General features: G+C 39.8%; 2 protein-coding genes across 2 annotated transcripts; both read right to left on the reverse strand.

The window, feature by feature from the left end:
• Positions 1–903: 903 nt before the first annotated feature.
• LOC101172471 (endoplasmic reticulum aminopeptidase 1-like) lies at positions 904–14123 on the reverse strand. The gene is made up of 13 exons (XM_023958338.2): positions 13885–14123; positions 13762–13814; positions 8131–8611; positions 7878–8016; positions 6264–6421; positions 5388–5467; positions 5122–5305; positions 4875–5031; positions 3294–3478; positions 3064–3225; positions 2852–2992; positions 1425–1506; positions 904–1325 (listed from the first exon to the last, which is right to left on the reverse strand). The coding sequence occupies exons 1-13, from the start codon at positions 14121–14123 to the stop codon at positions 1155–1157; spliced, it is 2232 nt and encodes a 743-aa protein (XP_023814106.1). The 3' UTR covers positions 904–1154.
• A 1550-nt stretch (positions 14124–15673) lies between these two features.
• On the reverse strand, positions 15674–17269 carry LOC111947886 (nuclear factor 7, ovary-like). Its single transcript, XM_023958336.2, has one exon. The coding sequence runs from the start codon at positions 17137–17139 to the stop codon at positions 15721–15723; it is 1419 nt and encodes a 472-aa protein (XP_023814104.2). The 5' UTR covers positions 17140–17269; the 3' UTR covers positions 15674–15720.
• Between the last annotated feature and the right edge of the window lie 64 nt (positions 17270–17333).

Consider the following 17333-nt stretch of genomic DNA (forward strand, 5'->3'; position numbering starts at 1 on the left):
CCATAAAGCAAAAAGGAATGTCACACGACCATAAATCTGGATAGTTCAAAATAAGTTCACTTCACACTAAGGATAAAGCTGTAACATAATAAAGAATACTTCACACTAAGGATAAAGCTGTAACATAATAAAGAATAAGATATTAAAACATACATTTTCTACAATATATATAGATCTGCAAATATATAAAAATGTTATTCACACTTTCAGATAAGATGGAGCAAATACATTTAAAAATTTCATTTAGTGAATTTAAAAAGAGAAACGTTGATTTAATAAAAAAATAATACACACAGTTTTGAATCAATCAAGTCTTTATTACTTTTAGGTTTGTTGATTATGGCCTACAGGTAACAAAAAACCCAAAATTAGAAAACTAACAACAGAAAACACACAGAAAAATAAATCCTAAAAAAAACCTGTCATAGTTTTATGTTTTTCCTTAATCCAATATAAAACAATGTTTTATAAACTTAGGACATTTTTGATAAAGCTTTATGACTATAAATAATACATTTTTACATCATTTTCTGCAATTATAAACTATTTTTACTTCAACTTAAGGTAGTATCTCATTTAAAATCTAACTAAAACGTAATTATAATATTTTCAATCAAGTTTGAAACTTTATCTTTGATAAACTGATCACAAACATGATCTGATACTGAATATTTCAGAAATATCAATTATCTGCTTTGAATAAAGTCTTTTTTTTTATTTACAATTTTTGTAGCATTAAAAAAATAGTGCAATAAAAACAAAAATCACAGAAATTCAGACGTCAGTGCTGTTGAACATAACCCCCCCACAGCAAAAACTACCGTTAACACAAACCCACAGAAACACATCAGGATCAATCTTAGAAAAAGTGTCCAGGTCCCAAATTTGTGCCTAAAATACATCACAAAAAATTAAAATCTTTAATCCAATTAAGCTACAATCGTATGCACTTAAAATGTATTTAAATTATGCAATAATTCCTTTTTAAATTTGTCAAAACCCCTAAACCTTTCCATTGGCATAAATTAATTTTCATACTTTAGTTCCCGTTCAAAAAAAATACATCAGGTAAAACCTTTTTCATCAAGTAAAAATATAGAAATTCCATCATCGACCTGCTTCTGTTTTGGCTTCTGTGACCCCTTAACCCCCCCTCATAACTCCTGATGGTGGTTTCTGCTGCCATGTTTGTTCAGCCAGGCCTGCAGCAGAGGAAGGTTCCTGTCCATCCAGCGGATGTTGTCCTCGATGGTCTCGTAGCTCTGCTGGATGCACCTCATCTGAGAACCCGCCTCTTCTGTCAGGGAGTCGAAGAAGCTTCGTATCTGAACGCAAGAGCACAGCAATAAACAAAAAACACACCAACACAAAAGTATTAGATCTGCCAGGTCCTCTAGCAAAAGTGGCCTGAAATGATCTCTCACCTCGTGAAGCATCTCTCTGGTGGAGTACTGGTTGGTTACTCCGGCTACCAAGTGGGATATAGTGCTGGATCCCAGGTCAAACCTGCAGTTAAACACAGAATAATGTTAATGCATTGAATTTAACTCCAAACTTGACCTCCTCTTTGGAGAAAACAGCAGCACTGAGTTGGTTTTTAGGTTTAGCCCATCCGTTGATTATCCTGTTCCATCCTGGTTAGGAATAATTGCTGGAGCCCATTCTATTTTTCTAATTTAGAGGCACTAATCAGAGATACGTGCACTAGAAGAAGATGCAAACTTCACACAGAAAGGGTCCAGGCGGGATTCTAACCGAGGTGTCCTGCTACCAGAAAATCAGGCAAACCATAAACAACTTTTCCTCTTTTAATTCTACTCATGAAAGCCATTTTGCTACTAATCCAGCACATGACATTCAGTTTGGGAACAAAGTTTTGGCCTCTGATAGAAAATTATCAGAAAGATCTTAATTTTTTCTGATTTCTTTTATGTTTTAGCAACACATTTTTTAATTATTACTAAATTATTTACAGAGGAGTAAAGGTTTTTTTATAGAACTTGATTAAATAAATGCAATGATGTGTTTTCCTTCATCAGACAAAAATAACCTTTTTTATTGTTATCCTTATTTTATCTGACTAAAGAAAATAATGTAAATATGTTCAGAAGACCAAAATATGTTGATGTTTATACAAAATCTACAAAAAGTACTACTGGATGATTCAGAATTGTAAAGTAACTGTTGGAAATGTGTCATGTGCTCAGAATAAAGTTTATTTTGTATCATTTGGTTTTAAAGCATTGATGTGGATTAGGGATGGGTATCGTTGGGATTTTATCCGATACTGAACTGGTACTTTGAAAAACAGAGCCGGTGCCTAAACGGTACTCGAATCGGTTCCCCAAAAATTGAAAAAACACATCACCAACTTTTTCCAAAAACATTTAAGTGTGACAAAGCAGCGACACAGGAGCACAGGAGAGCGTTTGAAAGTGTCTCAGATGCTCGATTTCCTTCTTTCTGACAGTCATCTGTTTCCAGAGAGCACGGATTTTACCGCTCATCACCATGACAACAATCTTTTTTCTGAGAATTCTTCAAAGTGCTCTTGTGCAGCAGGACGCTGAATTAGAAAGTTTTGATGTAAGATGTGCGCTCTGCCTTCAGCATTTTGACTGAAGCTCCGCCCACCCTCACGGCCTCACCCATCCTTATATGAGCCCACCCACAATAACTGGAAAGGTAAAATGATTGGCTAGAATTGTGCCGCATAACGAAGCACAACAATGAAGCATCGAGATGCCCGTTTTTATACAGTGATGCTATATTATTGTATTTGCAATATCTCTGCACCGTTTTGGGACCATCCCTGCTGTTTGAAATGTTCATGTGTGATGAGTTCACTGACTTCTGAATCAGCGTGTGCCAGTGGGTTCTGAGGAAGTCCCACGCCAGTTTAAAGCCATGAGGATTCCTGGCGACAGAGACGATCACATCTGGGAGGTCCTGGGTCTTCATCACCTCCCCGTTGAGGCTCTGCTCCATCATCCTACAGAGAGGAGAGGTTTAGCTTCAGTCCAGTAACCTTGAAATCCGATGTACTCATTTGCTGAGACTCACCACTGAAGCTTGTCCGTCATCGTTGTGACCGCCATGGCCCACTTTAAGCGTCTCTTCACCGACATCTGCAGAGACGTGCGGTACTTCTCATACAGGAAGTCCCACCCCTCCCGTGTGCGAGCTCCAACCATAAACACGGCCATGGTGATGTCCACAGGGAGGCTAAAGCCACAAGCATGTCAGTTCAGACTAAAGACGGAACGGTTTTACACACTGCTGTGACCTCTGACCTCATGGTGCCATCAGAATCCCTCCACTGGTTAAAAAGCCGCGTGGCTTTGGTCACACAGGGACTGTAATTCCTGACGCAGGCGAAAAGCAGCAGGTAACTCCTCAACACTCGCTGGGACACCGAGCCAGAGTCGTTCCACTCCTGCTGATCGATCAGCCCCCGAAACAGATCCACGATGAAGCTCTGAAGGAGACGAGCGGACGCAGGTTTACCCCTCAATGTGGGATCCACTGATCTGCACTAGCAGGGACGTCAATCAGTGAAGTTCAACCTTTTTCAATTGTAAGCACGAGATAGACACAACTTTACGATCTGTTAACTAATGATAGATTATTTTTTTTAAATAATTATTTCCTTGTTTAAATTGTTAACTTAATTTATGAAATTTTCTTTCTTTTTTTAAATTTCCCCCTGTAAAGAAAAAGGCATTGAAGCAGCAACATATGAAAAAATGATTACAAAATGATCTATAGAAAAGAACAGATAGAAAAACTGATGGTAAATTTAGATCAGTGTTTTTCAACCTTTTTTGAGCCACGGCACACTTTAACCTTGACTAAAATCCCGCGGCACACCAGCATCCAAAAAAAAAAAAAAAAAGGAGAAACTCATAGTCTGTATGGATCTACAGCCCTTCTGCAATCTCACATGCATTTTTGTGATAATTGTGGCAGAAAAAGCTGAAAGTTGCAGCTGTTTTTTCTAAAAGACACAATAAAGGTTAAGTTAAATATTCAAAAACTGTTTGATGTGTGTTCATTGTGGTTTCAAGACGTTTAACACGAAGACTCAGTGTGCGCTAAGATGCTGTCACTTTAACCCAATGCATCATGGGAGTAGTTTATGGGAGATGAAAATGTTTCATTGCTTCATTGTTTTGTTCACTTTCTCCACGGTCTGACACCGGATTCTGCGGAAAGCTACACCGCTAAAGACAAGCTTGTTGGAACTGAGAGACTTTATGAGCTAAATCGGAATAAGGAAGTAAAGACTTTAACCACTTCTGATTGGTCAGACTGACGATGTGTGATTAAGCTTTCAAGAATGATTGGTGGAGACAGTTAAAGGGGCGGGACTTTTCCAAAAACAGCTGACGCTACGGCTAAATCGCTGTACCGTCATTCTTAACAAAATGTCTTTGATAGAATCAAATAAACACAAAGAAAAAAGTATTTTACGATCTTTCATATTCCTAACTACTCAGTGTTTTATCAGGGCCTGTTTGGATGAACACAGAGCTGATATCCTGGAGATGGAAAATGTTTTTAGATCAGTGAATGAGGGCAAGTTCCCACAGCACACCTGACCATCGAAAAACACTGATTTAGAGGAAGAAAAACTACCATAAATACTACAAAAAAACTTTTTTTGCTGTCTATAATTTTCACAGTTTATAATTACTTGTTCACATTATGATGATAAATAACTCACATTGCAAAATTTGAACACAAATTCCTGAAGATTGTAAATCCTAGAGTGAACATTGATATTTTTATCTATTTCCTTCTGCTCTTCAATTCTTCTCAAACCTTTAAAGTACAGAGTTTTGTTTATGCTCCCGTTGTGACACGCCACAAACCTTCATCTGGTTCTCCAGCTCAGGCATGTCTCGCTTCTCCATCAGTTTGTAGAGAGGTACAAGTTCCCCAAAGCCCTGCCAGACCGCCATGATCTCCGTCTCTCTGGACAGGTAAAGGGACAGCTCCAGGGCCGTGTCCAGCCTCACCTTCTCTACACTGCACATAACAAGTGACCAGACTCAGTTATGAACTGTGACTCCGCCCAGAGGAGATGAAACAGGAAGTGTGTTCCTGCAGGAGACGGACCTGACCAGCTGGAAGACGTTGTGGATCAGGCTGGCCCGGTCGTTGCCACTCAGGGCTGTGTGGTTGTGATGCAGCAGGGAGATGATGGAGTTCCAGCCCCCACCGCCATAGTGGACCATGTAGTAGCCGCTCATGTTGACGTTGAACTTCACCCAGTCCACCTCCTCTGGCAGGTACAGGACGTCTGAAAGGGAAGAGACATAGGGTGAGGGGGGGGAGCTCACGGATCTAGTCGTGTTTGTGAGGAAGAGTCTGCAAACATTCACCAGATTTTGTTTTCAGAAGGAAACGGTGGACGGAGCGGGAGGCGCTGGTCATATACGTCAACGGGATCTGCCACAAGAACCTGCCGACACACAGATTGATCAAACTTTTACAGGGAATTAAATAGTTTTTACTCTGTCTCTATTGGTTTATAGAAACACAAAAGAAATCCGATTTTTTTAAGATATTCTCGTATTCGATATGAAGCTTCTTGGCTTGACCATAGTCTCTGGAGACGGTGAGGCGCTAATATAAATAAATACTCCTTGGCCAACAAAGTCCTTTCCTTTATTAAAAACAAAAAAACAAAACTGATTCTATGGCCTCATAATTCATTCCAGGTCAATGCCATAAATGAAGCAGAGGAAACATCCTGCAGGTGAACAGATGCACTATGTGACACCGCCAAAACAATGGTTGAGAAATCCTACTGCGGTACTTTGGAATGTTGACAAATTTACATGAAATTGAAAAGAAATCTGATCGTTTACAGCCTCACAGTGTTTCAGTCCATTTACTAATGTTTTTCTGAACGTCTCTTCCAATCTTGTTCAAATTTCCAGTTCAGAGCTCCTGCCGAGGTTACAGATCTGCACTTGAGGTTCCTCACATCTGCTCTCCTTCATTTTATCTCCAGCAGAAATGATTGACAGATGACATTTTTCACTCATGCTGTGAGGATTTCCCTGACAATTTTTGATTTTCATTTTTAATCATTCAAAGTAAAAACGGTCATATAAACGAGAGCACGAGCAGGGAAAATATTAGCTATGTGGGCTACAGTAGGATGTTTCTACTTTTATAGCTGCTGTTGTTCTGGCTTTAAGATATAAATAAGGAAAAGGGATTTATTTAGGAATGACTTATGGGTATATTACCCTTCAGTGAGGGAGGGGTTGTCCGTCCTAAGGAACCGCTCCTGACTCAGCCTGACCTCCCGCCCTTTGACCTCCACGGTGACCAGCGGGAAGCCCTCCTGCAGCGTCCAGGTGTCCATGATGGCCCTGACATCCAGCTCATCCCCCGAGTACCACTTCTGCCGATCAGTCCACATCCCTTAAGCTCAAAATGCATCAAATGCGCTCAGAAGCTTCACATTGTAACTTTAAATCAGATTTAATGAATACGGTGAAGGCTAAAAAATAGGTAACATTGATAATCAACGAAGCCACATGAGGACAGAGTGTTTTTTTCCATCTGATATTCTTGCTAAAAGCGTTTGGAGCAAAACTCTTTGTGCTTCATTCGGCCTTCGTCCAAATCATCTGAGCTGCAGATCTGAAGACAAAAAGCACAGGATTTGAGAAAAAAAAGTAAATTAAACAAACTGAAAACATGCAGCAAAGTCTTAAACAGCAGAACAAAGATGGTACAGTGTTTAACAACCAGTATGCCATGAGAAAGCATCAGATGCACCATGGGAAATGATTCCATGTTCCTAATTAGTCTAGAAAACATTTACCACTGCCAGGTTATCAACTCTGAGTTTATCCAAACATCATACTCAGTAGTTAAAATATTAAATTTCATAACAGATTTTTCTTTGAGTTTTTTTATGCTTTTTTGTTTAGATAACAATGCATGCAATTAATATAAACTAGAGTTTTTTCATTTCTTCTTTTATAGATAGCTTTGTGAATGTTATCAGTGAAGAAGTGCACCCATGCTCAAAAAGATTTTAAAAAAAACTACATACTACAACCAAGAACAGCACTAACCTGCAGAAATAGAGTAGCATCTCTTAGTACACCTATTCGATTAACAAAAAAAGCTGCTGTCATTTTTACAAAAAAAAAAAAACATATAAAAAGGATCAGAATAATTTTTTTAATTTTTCATCATTTATTCACTGACTAAGGACATCTCCTTTTAAAGTTTGAAAGAAAACCAAAAGGGTTTTATCAACAAAATAAATGTGAAAATTTACAGTAAAGTCTGCAGATGGAAAATAACAGAGAAATGTTTATTTTTTATTTTTTTTCATCTTTAAACTATGAAAATCTCTTATTCCTAATAAGCAACCTGCAGTCATCTGCTGGTAAAAAGCATAAACATTTTTTTATCTAGTATAAAAGCAGAGGAAAAACACTGAACAGAGCTGTTACTACATGGTTAAACATGATCTGCTGCTTTACATCCATGTAGTTTTCAACCAAAGACCCACTCTGATGAAAATAGTGTTTGGTGTTTTTAACGTGTTTTTGTTGGATTTTTCTGACGACTGAGGACATACATCAGAAAATTTGCTATAAAACTCACTTTCTGACTATTTCTTTATTCAAATTGTGTGTGTTAAAAAATGAAGCACAGAAGGAGCAGAAATGCAAATCCTTAAGATTATCTGATGAGAAAAAGTCCAGCAACTGAGCCAAAAAAGAAGGGAAATGTTTTTAAGAAATGACTAGCATGTAGTGACTACGTAATGACAGATTCGCTCAATCCCCTTCACGACATTGGTGTTAAAGCCATCAGGAAAAGACGTGCTGGTGTACCTTAGGCATGTTGGAAATGGCAATGTGGCGTGGCTCTCTAATAATCCGGATGGTGAAGTTGGCTTTGAAGGCGGGCTCATCAAAACAGGGAAAGGCCCCACGAGCAAAGGTCGCCTCAAACTGTGTTGATGCCATGACCCTGTGAGAAGTAAAGCATAAAATACTCTAGTTTTCTTTTTTCTTTCTCACAATAACTCCAGTTTTTGCTCTAAATGACACTGTTTTGGCCCAAATCTGGGTTTTGTGGACCTACCGGACCTCCCCGGTGCTGGTGCGGTAGCTGCTCTTGTAGAACCCATGGTAGCTGTCAGACAGGTTTGCAGCAAACTCCAGCTGGACCTCATACTTCCTGCCTTTGGTCAGCACCACGTCAGACATCAAGGCGAGCTGATGAAAGCGAGGATACTCCAGAACCTGGAGGACCCTCGTGCCCGCTGGCGCGAGCAACAGCGCGCTTGATATGTGCATTTTCTTTGCGTGGAGAACCACAACGCTGGTGTCTTCGTGCACGTCCAGGTCTATGCGAACGACGCCGGTGAAGTCCAGGGTGGTGAGGTTGGGGTGGAGGCTCAGGTCATAGTGGAGTGGGGAGATGGTTTTGGGGAGTCTCATGCGGTCCCAGGGAAACAGCTGTCCATTTGTAGCTACTGGGATCTCCTTGGGTTGGTCTGGACTTGGTATTTGAGCTCCATGAGATGAAGGGATCAGAGCAAAGAGTAGGAGCAGGAGAGTTCCTGAGAATCAAATCTAAACATGAAACAAATCTAAAAATAAAATAACTCCATTGTCTTCAATTAATCTTCCATAATCTAATAAATCTCAGACTAAACAAATGTTATTGTGGATTAACTGGTTTGGAAGGAAACCAGATTGAGTTTCACTTATTACAACTGACTGTTGAACAACTTTTTCAGTCTGTTAGCTAAAAAGTGAGTGAATCATTTATAATCAACATTTAATAAAGTTATTGGTCTCAAGTTGTTAATAAGAGATTTGTCTTTGTTTGGTTTTGGTATTAATATTATCATTCTTTTTCATTGTTTTCAAAAGTGTTTTATTCAGCAAACAGGTCTTTAAAGCTTCAAATAGGAACTTTCTAAGAAGTTTCCAGAAAAACCTGCAGAAGTTTGAAGTCAGACCATCCTGACCAGGAGATTTCTCTTTAACATGATCAAGTTCTAAAATATTCATGTCTTTATCACTTTCTCTTCTGAAATCTAAATGAATTTGAGGGATGAAGGCTTTTATAATATTAAAGAAAAACTTTATTTAAAGAACATAAATGTTGGTAATATTTACAAATGTTTAGTCAAATTTCTTTTAGATTGGTGATAAAATTATCATCTGCAATGTGGGAAATTATACCATTTTTTTCTGCCTTGTTTTCCCAAAATTGCTTAAAAAAAGAATAAATTATTTTCGGCTCTCTTAAACATCCAAAAAATCTAATGATGACGGTTATTTTGAAAAAATCGAAAAAGATCCATAACTGCAGTTTTGCAGCCTATGTGGCTCACAGCTATAGTCACAGGATTGCTGTCTACTGCCCTCTGGTGGTAGCTCGATGTACTTAATTCAAGAGGGTAGAGATTTCTAATTTAAAGTTCCTGATTGTATTTATTAAAAATTATTAAATCCAGGTAAAGTTAATGTTATTTTTTTATGGGATTTTATTTAATAAGCTGAACTCTTTCTTAGTTTCTCACATATTTTACTGATAATTCCCCATAAGGTGGAAGCGTTTGCATTCCAGAGAATGGTGCTAAGACAAACACAGAAGGTTGAACACTAGAACAACACAAGCTGAAAAGTGGCAGAGGATTAAACATTATAAAATTATGCTGGCAAAATATATCACATCCAGATGCAGGAAAGTTCAACCAGCTTTCAGTATAAGATTCTTAACAAGAAGCTTGTGCTGGCCTGTTAATGTTTGAATTTCTATCAGTAAAACACAGTGGTGGAAGTGTAATGATGTGGACTGAGTCAATCACCAGCTGTTCTGTGCATCAGAAGTTAGTCTTGACAGCCACAACTTGAAATGGATCATGCTGAAAGAAAAGAAGCCAAACGTCACCAACAAACCTTCAACACACCAACTGAAGTGGTTTTTAGCTCTTAGATGTAGAACATTTACTGTTTCACTGTTTGGGTGTTTTGGTGCAGATTTTGACAGATACATGATCAAAAAGTCTAAATTATACATTTGTGTGACCTGCGGCTCTGGCCCTCCATTGTGGCCCTCTGGCTAAAGGAAAATAAAATGAGAATTTATTTTAAATAAAAGAGAAGAGTGACTAAACATTGTCTTTTTTATTTACATGTTGTACTGTTCCAGTAATGCAAAGAATCTCATCCAGATTTTCATAAAGTTTTTTCAAATCAAGAAAAGATCATGTAGAACTGCTGGGCAAGACCCTTAACGCTGCTGCCTCCCGAGCGCGGCTCATCTGCAGCTCCCCACTCCCCCAGGGGATGGGTCAAACGCGCGAAACAAATTTCGCATACCTAGGTGTGTGACAAATAATGGAACTTGAACAACATTGGGGCATTTAAAAAAATTTGATATTACATCTTCTAACCTACAAACAGAATTGATTCATTTCTGTTTATTTTCTTTTTCATGGCTGTTAACCATGAAAAAGGTTTTATGTTGAAATTTATTTAGAAAACTAGAAAATGCTCCATGGCTGCTGTCTTCTGCCCTCTGGTGGCAGCACGATGTACTACATCAGAGTGGATGAAGAGGATTTTCATATTACAGTTTTTCTCCATTGGTTTGGCTCATTTCTTGAAACAGAAATTACATTCTCAAAATTCTAAGATTATTTGGCAAAACAGTCTTACAGTTTAGCACAACACAATAGATCACTTGCAAAATCTAATATATCTCTCAAAACTGTTCACTCATGCTTCAAAACTAAATTCCTTTCCCATGTAAAGACTGAGTGCCACCAAAATGGCAAAGATCCTTCTCAATTGCTTTGGCTCATTTCTTGATCAGACCGGACGTTCTCAGCACTCTTGGTGCTTTTGCCAAAGTAATGTGGATGGTTCGGCACAACACCATGGTTCACCTGAAAAGCCATTTCTCTCCCAAAACAATTCACTCATGTGTCAAAACTAAATTTTCTTCTCATTTAAACAGTCAGTGCCCCCAAAATCCTTCATCCCTTTGGCATTGTGTAAGCACCTCAAGTCAAAATTATTAGATGTTTTGTCACTATAGCAGAGGCAAGGCAAGTTTATTTGTAAAGCACAATTCATACACAATGTAATTCAAGGTGCTTCACAAAACAGAAAAATGCATTAAAATCACAATGCATGATAGAAATAATCAACGTAAAATTTAGTTTAAAAGAAAAGAAAAAATTTGAAAATTGATTTAAAAATAAAGGAAGGAAAGGAAAGAAAAGTGCAGATAGGACCTTTCAGTCATATACACGGCTAAACAGAAATGTTTTAAGTCTAGATTTGAACATGAACACAGAAGAGGCCTGTCTTACGACTTCAGGGAGGCTGTTCCAGATTTTAGCTGCAGAATATTGAAACGCTGATTCCCCTTGTTTAGTTCTGACTCTGGGAATCAACAGGAGGCCGGCCCCTGAGGTCCTCAGAGTACGAGATGGTTCATATGGCACTAACATGTCAGAGATGTACTTTGGTGCTCGGCCATGGAGAGACTTGTACACAAGCACAGCTGCTTTAAAGTCTCTTCTTTGAGGTACAGGGAGCCAGTGCAGAGACCTGAGCACAGGACTAATGTGATCATACTTCCTGGTTCTGGTCAGGACTCGAGCAGCAGCATTCTGGATGTACTGAAGCTGTTTTACAGCTCGTTTGGAGAGGCCGGTGAGCAGGCCGTTACAGTAGTCTAACCTACTGGAGACAAATGCATCAATAAGTATCTCCAGGTCTGGCTTTGACACTATGTTTTTGATTTTGGCAATGTTTTTCAGATGGTAAGAGGACCATTGAAATATCCCTCATGTCCATCTTTCAGTTGTAGCTCAGTCCTTTATTGACAATGGTCACTGTACTGTTTTTGTATAGCTAACAGAATACAATTTTGTATAAAACTGAAAAAAAGAAAAAGGATTTTAGGGTAATGGAAGCCTCTTAGGTTTACAGTAACAGCAAACATTGCACTCATACTGCAGAGGAAAGTCTAACCATTATCATTCACACACATAAAGTAACTTTCATATATCAGAATAAAAAGAAAATGTTTACAGCATAATATACTTTATAATTTAAACACAAACCAAAAACTATGACAATGATGTGCAGCCTACAGTGCTGTAAATAATCAGAATCAGAATCAGAATTCATTTACTGTCATATGCACAGCTTTACACCGACATACGAAATTAGTTCCAGTACAACCTGAACAAGATCAGACATACAACAGATACACATATACAGTTCAGAGTTGGCTGAGGCTGCAGCAATAAATGTGCTGCCTTACTAGGATGGGTGTAGATGGGTTACCAATGGGGAGGGTCTGGGTCATTGGTGACAGAAAAAAAGTCATACCTCAACACTGTTGTTACAATGTGTAGATACAAGAAAAAAACTACACCGTCTAAACACAGAAGCACATATTCACACGACACACAGTACACGAGGGAGGTAGTTAGGGGGGGGCCCTCAGCGATACACTCCGAGGGCAGCCACGGATCGGCGCCTCTCAGGCAGTGTTCACAGCGGGGGGGGGCAGGCACCGAGGTCGGGGGGGGACATGAACTTTGAACACAACAGCGGTCTTCACACTCTGGAAGCGAATATCTTGTTTTCTTGGAGCCAAGGACAGAAGTCCTGAGCACAGAGGGGGGGGCTGATTAAATTAGATTTTTCCCGGCGCCAGCAGGTTGTTCGCTCTGCCGGCTGTGTCCTTGGCTGGTACAGCTATTCGAGGCAGATTTGATCCGAAAAGTGGGCAATTTAGACCAGTCTTGCCTCAATTCGGGCAGAAATACGCTCCAAGTTGGTATCCATCTTCTGCACAAGTTCAAAGATCGTGAGCATCCCGCTTACAGTTTTTCTCCTTTGGTTTGGCTCATTTCTTGAAACAGAAATTACATTCTCAAAACTCTAAGGTCATTTGGCAAAACAGTATTACAGTTTAGCACAACACAAAAACTCACTTGCAAAACCTAATATATCTTTCAAAACTGTTCACTCGTGCTTCAAAACTAAATTCCTTTCCCATGTGAAGAGTGAGTGCCACCAAAATGGCAAAGATCCTTCTCAATTGCTTTGGCTCATGTCTTGATCAGACCGGACGTTCTCAGCACTCTTGGTGCTTTTGCCAAAGTAATATGGATGGTTCGGCACAACACCATGTTTCACCTGCAAAAGCCATTTCTCTCCCAAAACAATTCACTCATGTGTCAAAACTAAATTTTCTTCTCCTCTAAACAGTCAGTGCCCCCAAAATACTTTGTCCCTTTGGCATTGTGTAAGCACCTCAGGTCAAAATGATTAGATGTTTTGTCACTATAGCAGAGGACCATTGAAATATCCCTCATGTCCACCTTTCAGTTGTAGTTCAGTCCTTTATTGACAATGGTAACTGTACTGGTTTTCAGTGTTCACAGCGGGGGGCGGCACCGAGGTCAGGAGGGGGGGGGGTTGCGAGGCAGCATCAACCTTCAACACAACAGCGGTCTTCACACTCTGGAAGCGAATATCTTGTTTTCTTGGAGTCAAGGACAGAAGTCCTCAGCACAGAGGGGGGGTCTGATTAAATTAGATTTTTCCCGGCGCCAGCAGGTTGTTTGCTCTGCCGGCTGTGTCCTTGGCTGGTACAGCTATTCGAGGCAGATTTGATCTGAAAAGTGGGCAATTTAGACCAGTCTTGCCTCAATTCGGGCAGAAATACGCTCCAAGTTGGTATCCATCTTCTGCACAAGTTCAAAGATCGTGAGCATCTTGCTTAAGTGGGCAAGACAAGCACATGCTTGAGTTTCAAAACCAACAGTTCTTCACTGGTCGCTGTCCTCACCCTCCCATCACCCTCCCTCTCCTGGCCAGCGTCCTCACCCTGCTGGCCGTCCACACTCTGCTGTCTGTCTGGCCACAGATTCTCGTCCACATCACAGCGTATTTTCGCCCTTGTGATGGAACGAGGGAAGAAACGGCGTACATGTGGCAACCATCCCCTACACTGATCTCCTGCAACATCCTCACACGCAGCATCCATGGCATGGAGCAGGGACCTCTGATCTTGAGCTCGATGTTCATACACTATCCACCTTCAAGTGGAGAAAAACTCCTCAATAGGATTGAGAAAAGGAGAGTAAGGTGGTAGGAAAACTATGACCATCCTTGGATGAGTAGTGAACCAGGCCCTGATGGGCGGGCCATGGTGGAAATTCACATATTCCCATACAATAACATATAGTGGTAGGTGAGGCCCTACGAGACCTCTCTCAGTTCCAGGGATCAAATCAAAGGGAAGGCGGTCAAAGAAGATGAGGATTTTCTGTGTATTGTATGGGCCAAGCCTGGTGATGTGAGTGGCCTCACCATTCTCAGATATGGCAGCACACATAATTATATTGCCCCCTCACTGGCCTGGGACATCCTCCTTCGTTAGTCAAGTTCTAGTTTCACCTGACTGTCAATTGCTGTAATAAATGTATCAAATGTTCCAAGTGATTCATATATCGTATTCATGGTATTATGTTCTTGATTGATTTAGACAACTGAACAGACTATTGTGCATGTGATGACTTACACAATGAAATGATGCTGACTCATTTTGGAGCGAACAACCATTAGACTGAGAATCAACAATCAGTTTAGATCAACAAGATCTATTAATGGAATCTGTGCTAAATGAAGGCTACTTGTACTTCATCATTTGAAAGATGTACTGAGACATTGAGACTTGTACTAAGACATTTGAAATTTGATGAAACTAATGAGAAATGCCATTCTGTTGTGAACAATTGCAGAGTGGTTTGGAGGTTTGTCCATGTTGTTTTGAGAATGTATTTCTGTTTCGAGAAATGAGCCAAACCAATGGAGAAAAACTGTAAAATAACAATTTTCTGATTGTATTTATTTCAAAAAAATGAATTCAGGTCAAATGTGTGTTCATCATATTATTGCTCTCCTCATTTAATTCATTTCATATTTTGATCATGGAGGTGGGTTAATTCAAAAATTCAACAATTCAATTACAAAAAGACCTAAAGAGTTAAGCTGCTTAAAGAATATCTACCATTAAAACTTTTTTAAAGTTTAAATCAATGTAGTATTATGCTTTGATGTGAAGACAATAAAAACATTTTTTTTACTTTGAGCCTTTTAAATTCTGACAGAAATCAAATAAATCACAGAAGCTTGAATCTATTTGAAACCATCATCCAACATGAAAAACCTTCTTCTGATCCGTTTCTTCTTCCTGAACCTGAGAAAAACATTAACTGCACAGTTTTTGTCTGAAATGCTCCTGATTTCTGACTCATGAAGGAGATTTAACAGCTGATTCACATTTACTTGAACAGAAACAGCAGAAACTTGTCATTGAACATTTTAGAGATGCTGCAGTGAAAATCAAATTCAGATACAAAATATTTGAGACACTAAAGAACAAAGAAAAACAGAAATGGAATCAACATTTGCGATTTCAGCTTTCCTGCAATCCAATCCACGTTAATGTTGGGAGTGGAACGGACAAGAACAAATTTTTTAAATGAACAAATCAGAGTTTTAAAATAATATTTTAGGGTTAAAGGTTTTATACACAAAAATACAAATTTTCTGCTAAAAGAACATCAGAGCATTGGTTTGATCAATTTTTATTTTTCAATGACCAAAGAGTTAAATCATCTCAATCAGTCGGACAGATTTGGAGTTTAGAGGTTTTTGCTTCTCCAGATTCTCCAACATTGAAATACGGGTAAAGTTTCTCAGTGAAAGTGTCTTTGTAAGTGTAGATGTGAGTCACGTCTTCAGGGTTGTAGAAGGACACCTCCCCCCTGTCATAGTCCAGCTGGACTCTGATCTTCTGGAGACTCTTGGTCACAGTGACAGTCTGACCAACACCGTTTGTGTATTCTCCATTCTCAAGATCTAAACACCAGATTCCATCTTTTGGTGAAATAGAACTCTCTCCCTTCCTCTTAACAGACTCTTTAGTCACACCAATGTTCCAGTGAGGATGATCTCCCACCTCCACCTCCCAGCTGTGTTTCCCTGATCTGAATCCCTCAGAGCCAAAAACAGAAACAAAATACATGTTTCTCTCTGGATTGTTAGGAAGCTGCTGAGAAGTTTCTCCAAATCTCACACTGGTCAGATCATCAGACAGATAAAGATATCTGCTTGCAGTGTTTGGGTCCAGTAGGACCGGACTGAAGTGGACCTTCTCCTTCATCTTCTCCCAGACTCTGAAGGACAGGTTGCCCACATGTTTGGCCACATCTATCAGAGCTCCTGAGAGCAGCTGTGGGTCTGACAGCGAGCTCTGGGCTCTGGCTCTGCTCTGAGTGTCTTTCCAACTGCTGAGGAACGTCTCCTTGTCTTTCTGCAGCTCTGCTTCAACAGCACTGATACTTTCTGACAGAGAGGACATCTGCTCCTGGATCCTCTTCATCTCTCCCATCACAGTCTTCCTCTTCTGCTCCTCTTCCTCCCTCAGAGCTGCCAGTCTGGACTCCTCTTCCTCCTTCAGGAACTGCTGGAGCTTGTTGAACTCTGCTCTGATCTGTGTCTCTGTGGACAGCAGCTGCTTCTTGGAGTGTTGAATCATCTGATTGTATGTTTTCTCCATTGTTTTGTATTTGATCTTCTTGTCCTGCAGAGACTTTAAGTCAGATTTCAGCTCCTCCTTCAGCTCTCTGACTGCTTCTTCTACAGGAACCACTTTGTGACTCTGGTGCTGAAAAAACTCACAGAAAGGACAAAAAGCTCTCTGCTCGTCTTTACAGAACAGTTTGGATTCTCCTGGATGTTTCCTGCAGACCTCCATGAACTTCTGCTCTCCTGTTTTTGTCTCCGATGATTCAGATTTCTGTCTTCCAGCAAACGAGTCAGCAAGTTCCTTCAGGCAAAGGTTCACAGCAGGATGATCTTTAGAAGTTTTTCTTTTACAGATGGGACAGTTTTTGTTCTGAGTTTGTTCCCAGAACTTCTGCAGGCAGCTCCAACAGAAGTTGTGGTTGCAGCTCAGAGTTACAGGATCATTGAAAGTCTCTGAACAAACGTGACACTTCAGGTAAGATTCAAGAAGAGCAGCTCTCTCAGCCATTTCTAACCAAAGTCTTTCAGACTCACCAGCTTCTGTCTTGAAGTTCAGGATGAAAATATTCCACAAGTCTTTTTTTTCCAGCAGAGATTTAAAGAACTTCAGTGGCGTCTGAGTTCAGTTCAGCAAAGTCATTTAACTTTCCGTTTCCTCAGATGTCATTTCTTCATTCTCTTTTTTTTTTTTTTACTTTTTTT

Source organism: Oryzias latipes, chromosome 9 (genome assembly GCF_053564925.1).
Source record: "Oryzias latipes strain Hd-rR chromosome 9, Olatipes_Hd-rR_3.1".
Lineage (NCBI taxonomy): Eukaryota > Metazoa > Chordata > Actinopteri > Beloniformes > Adrianichthyidae > Oryzias > Oryzias latipes.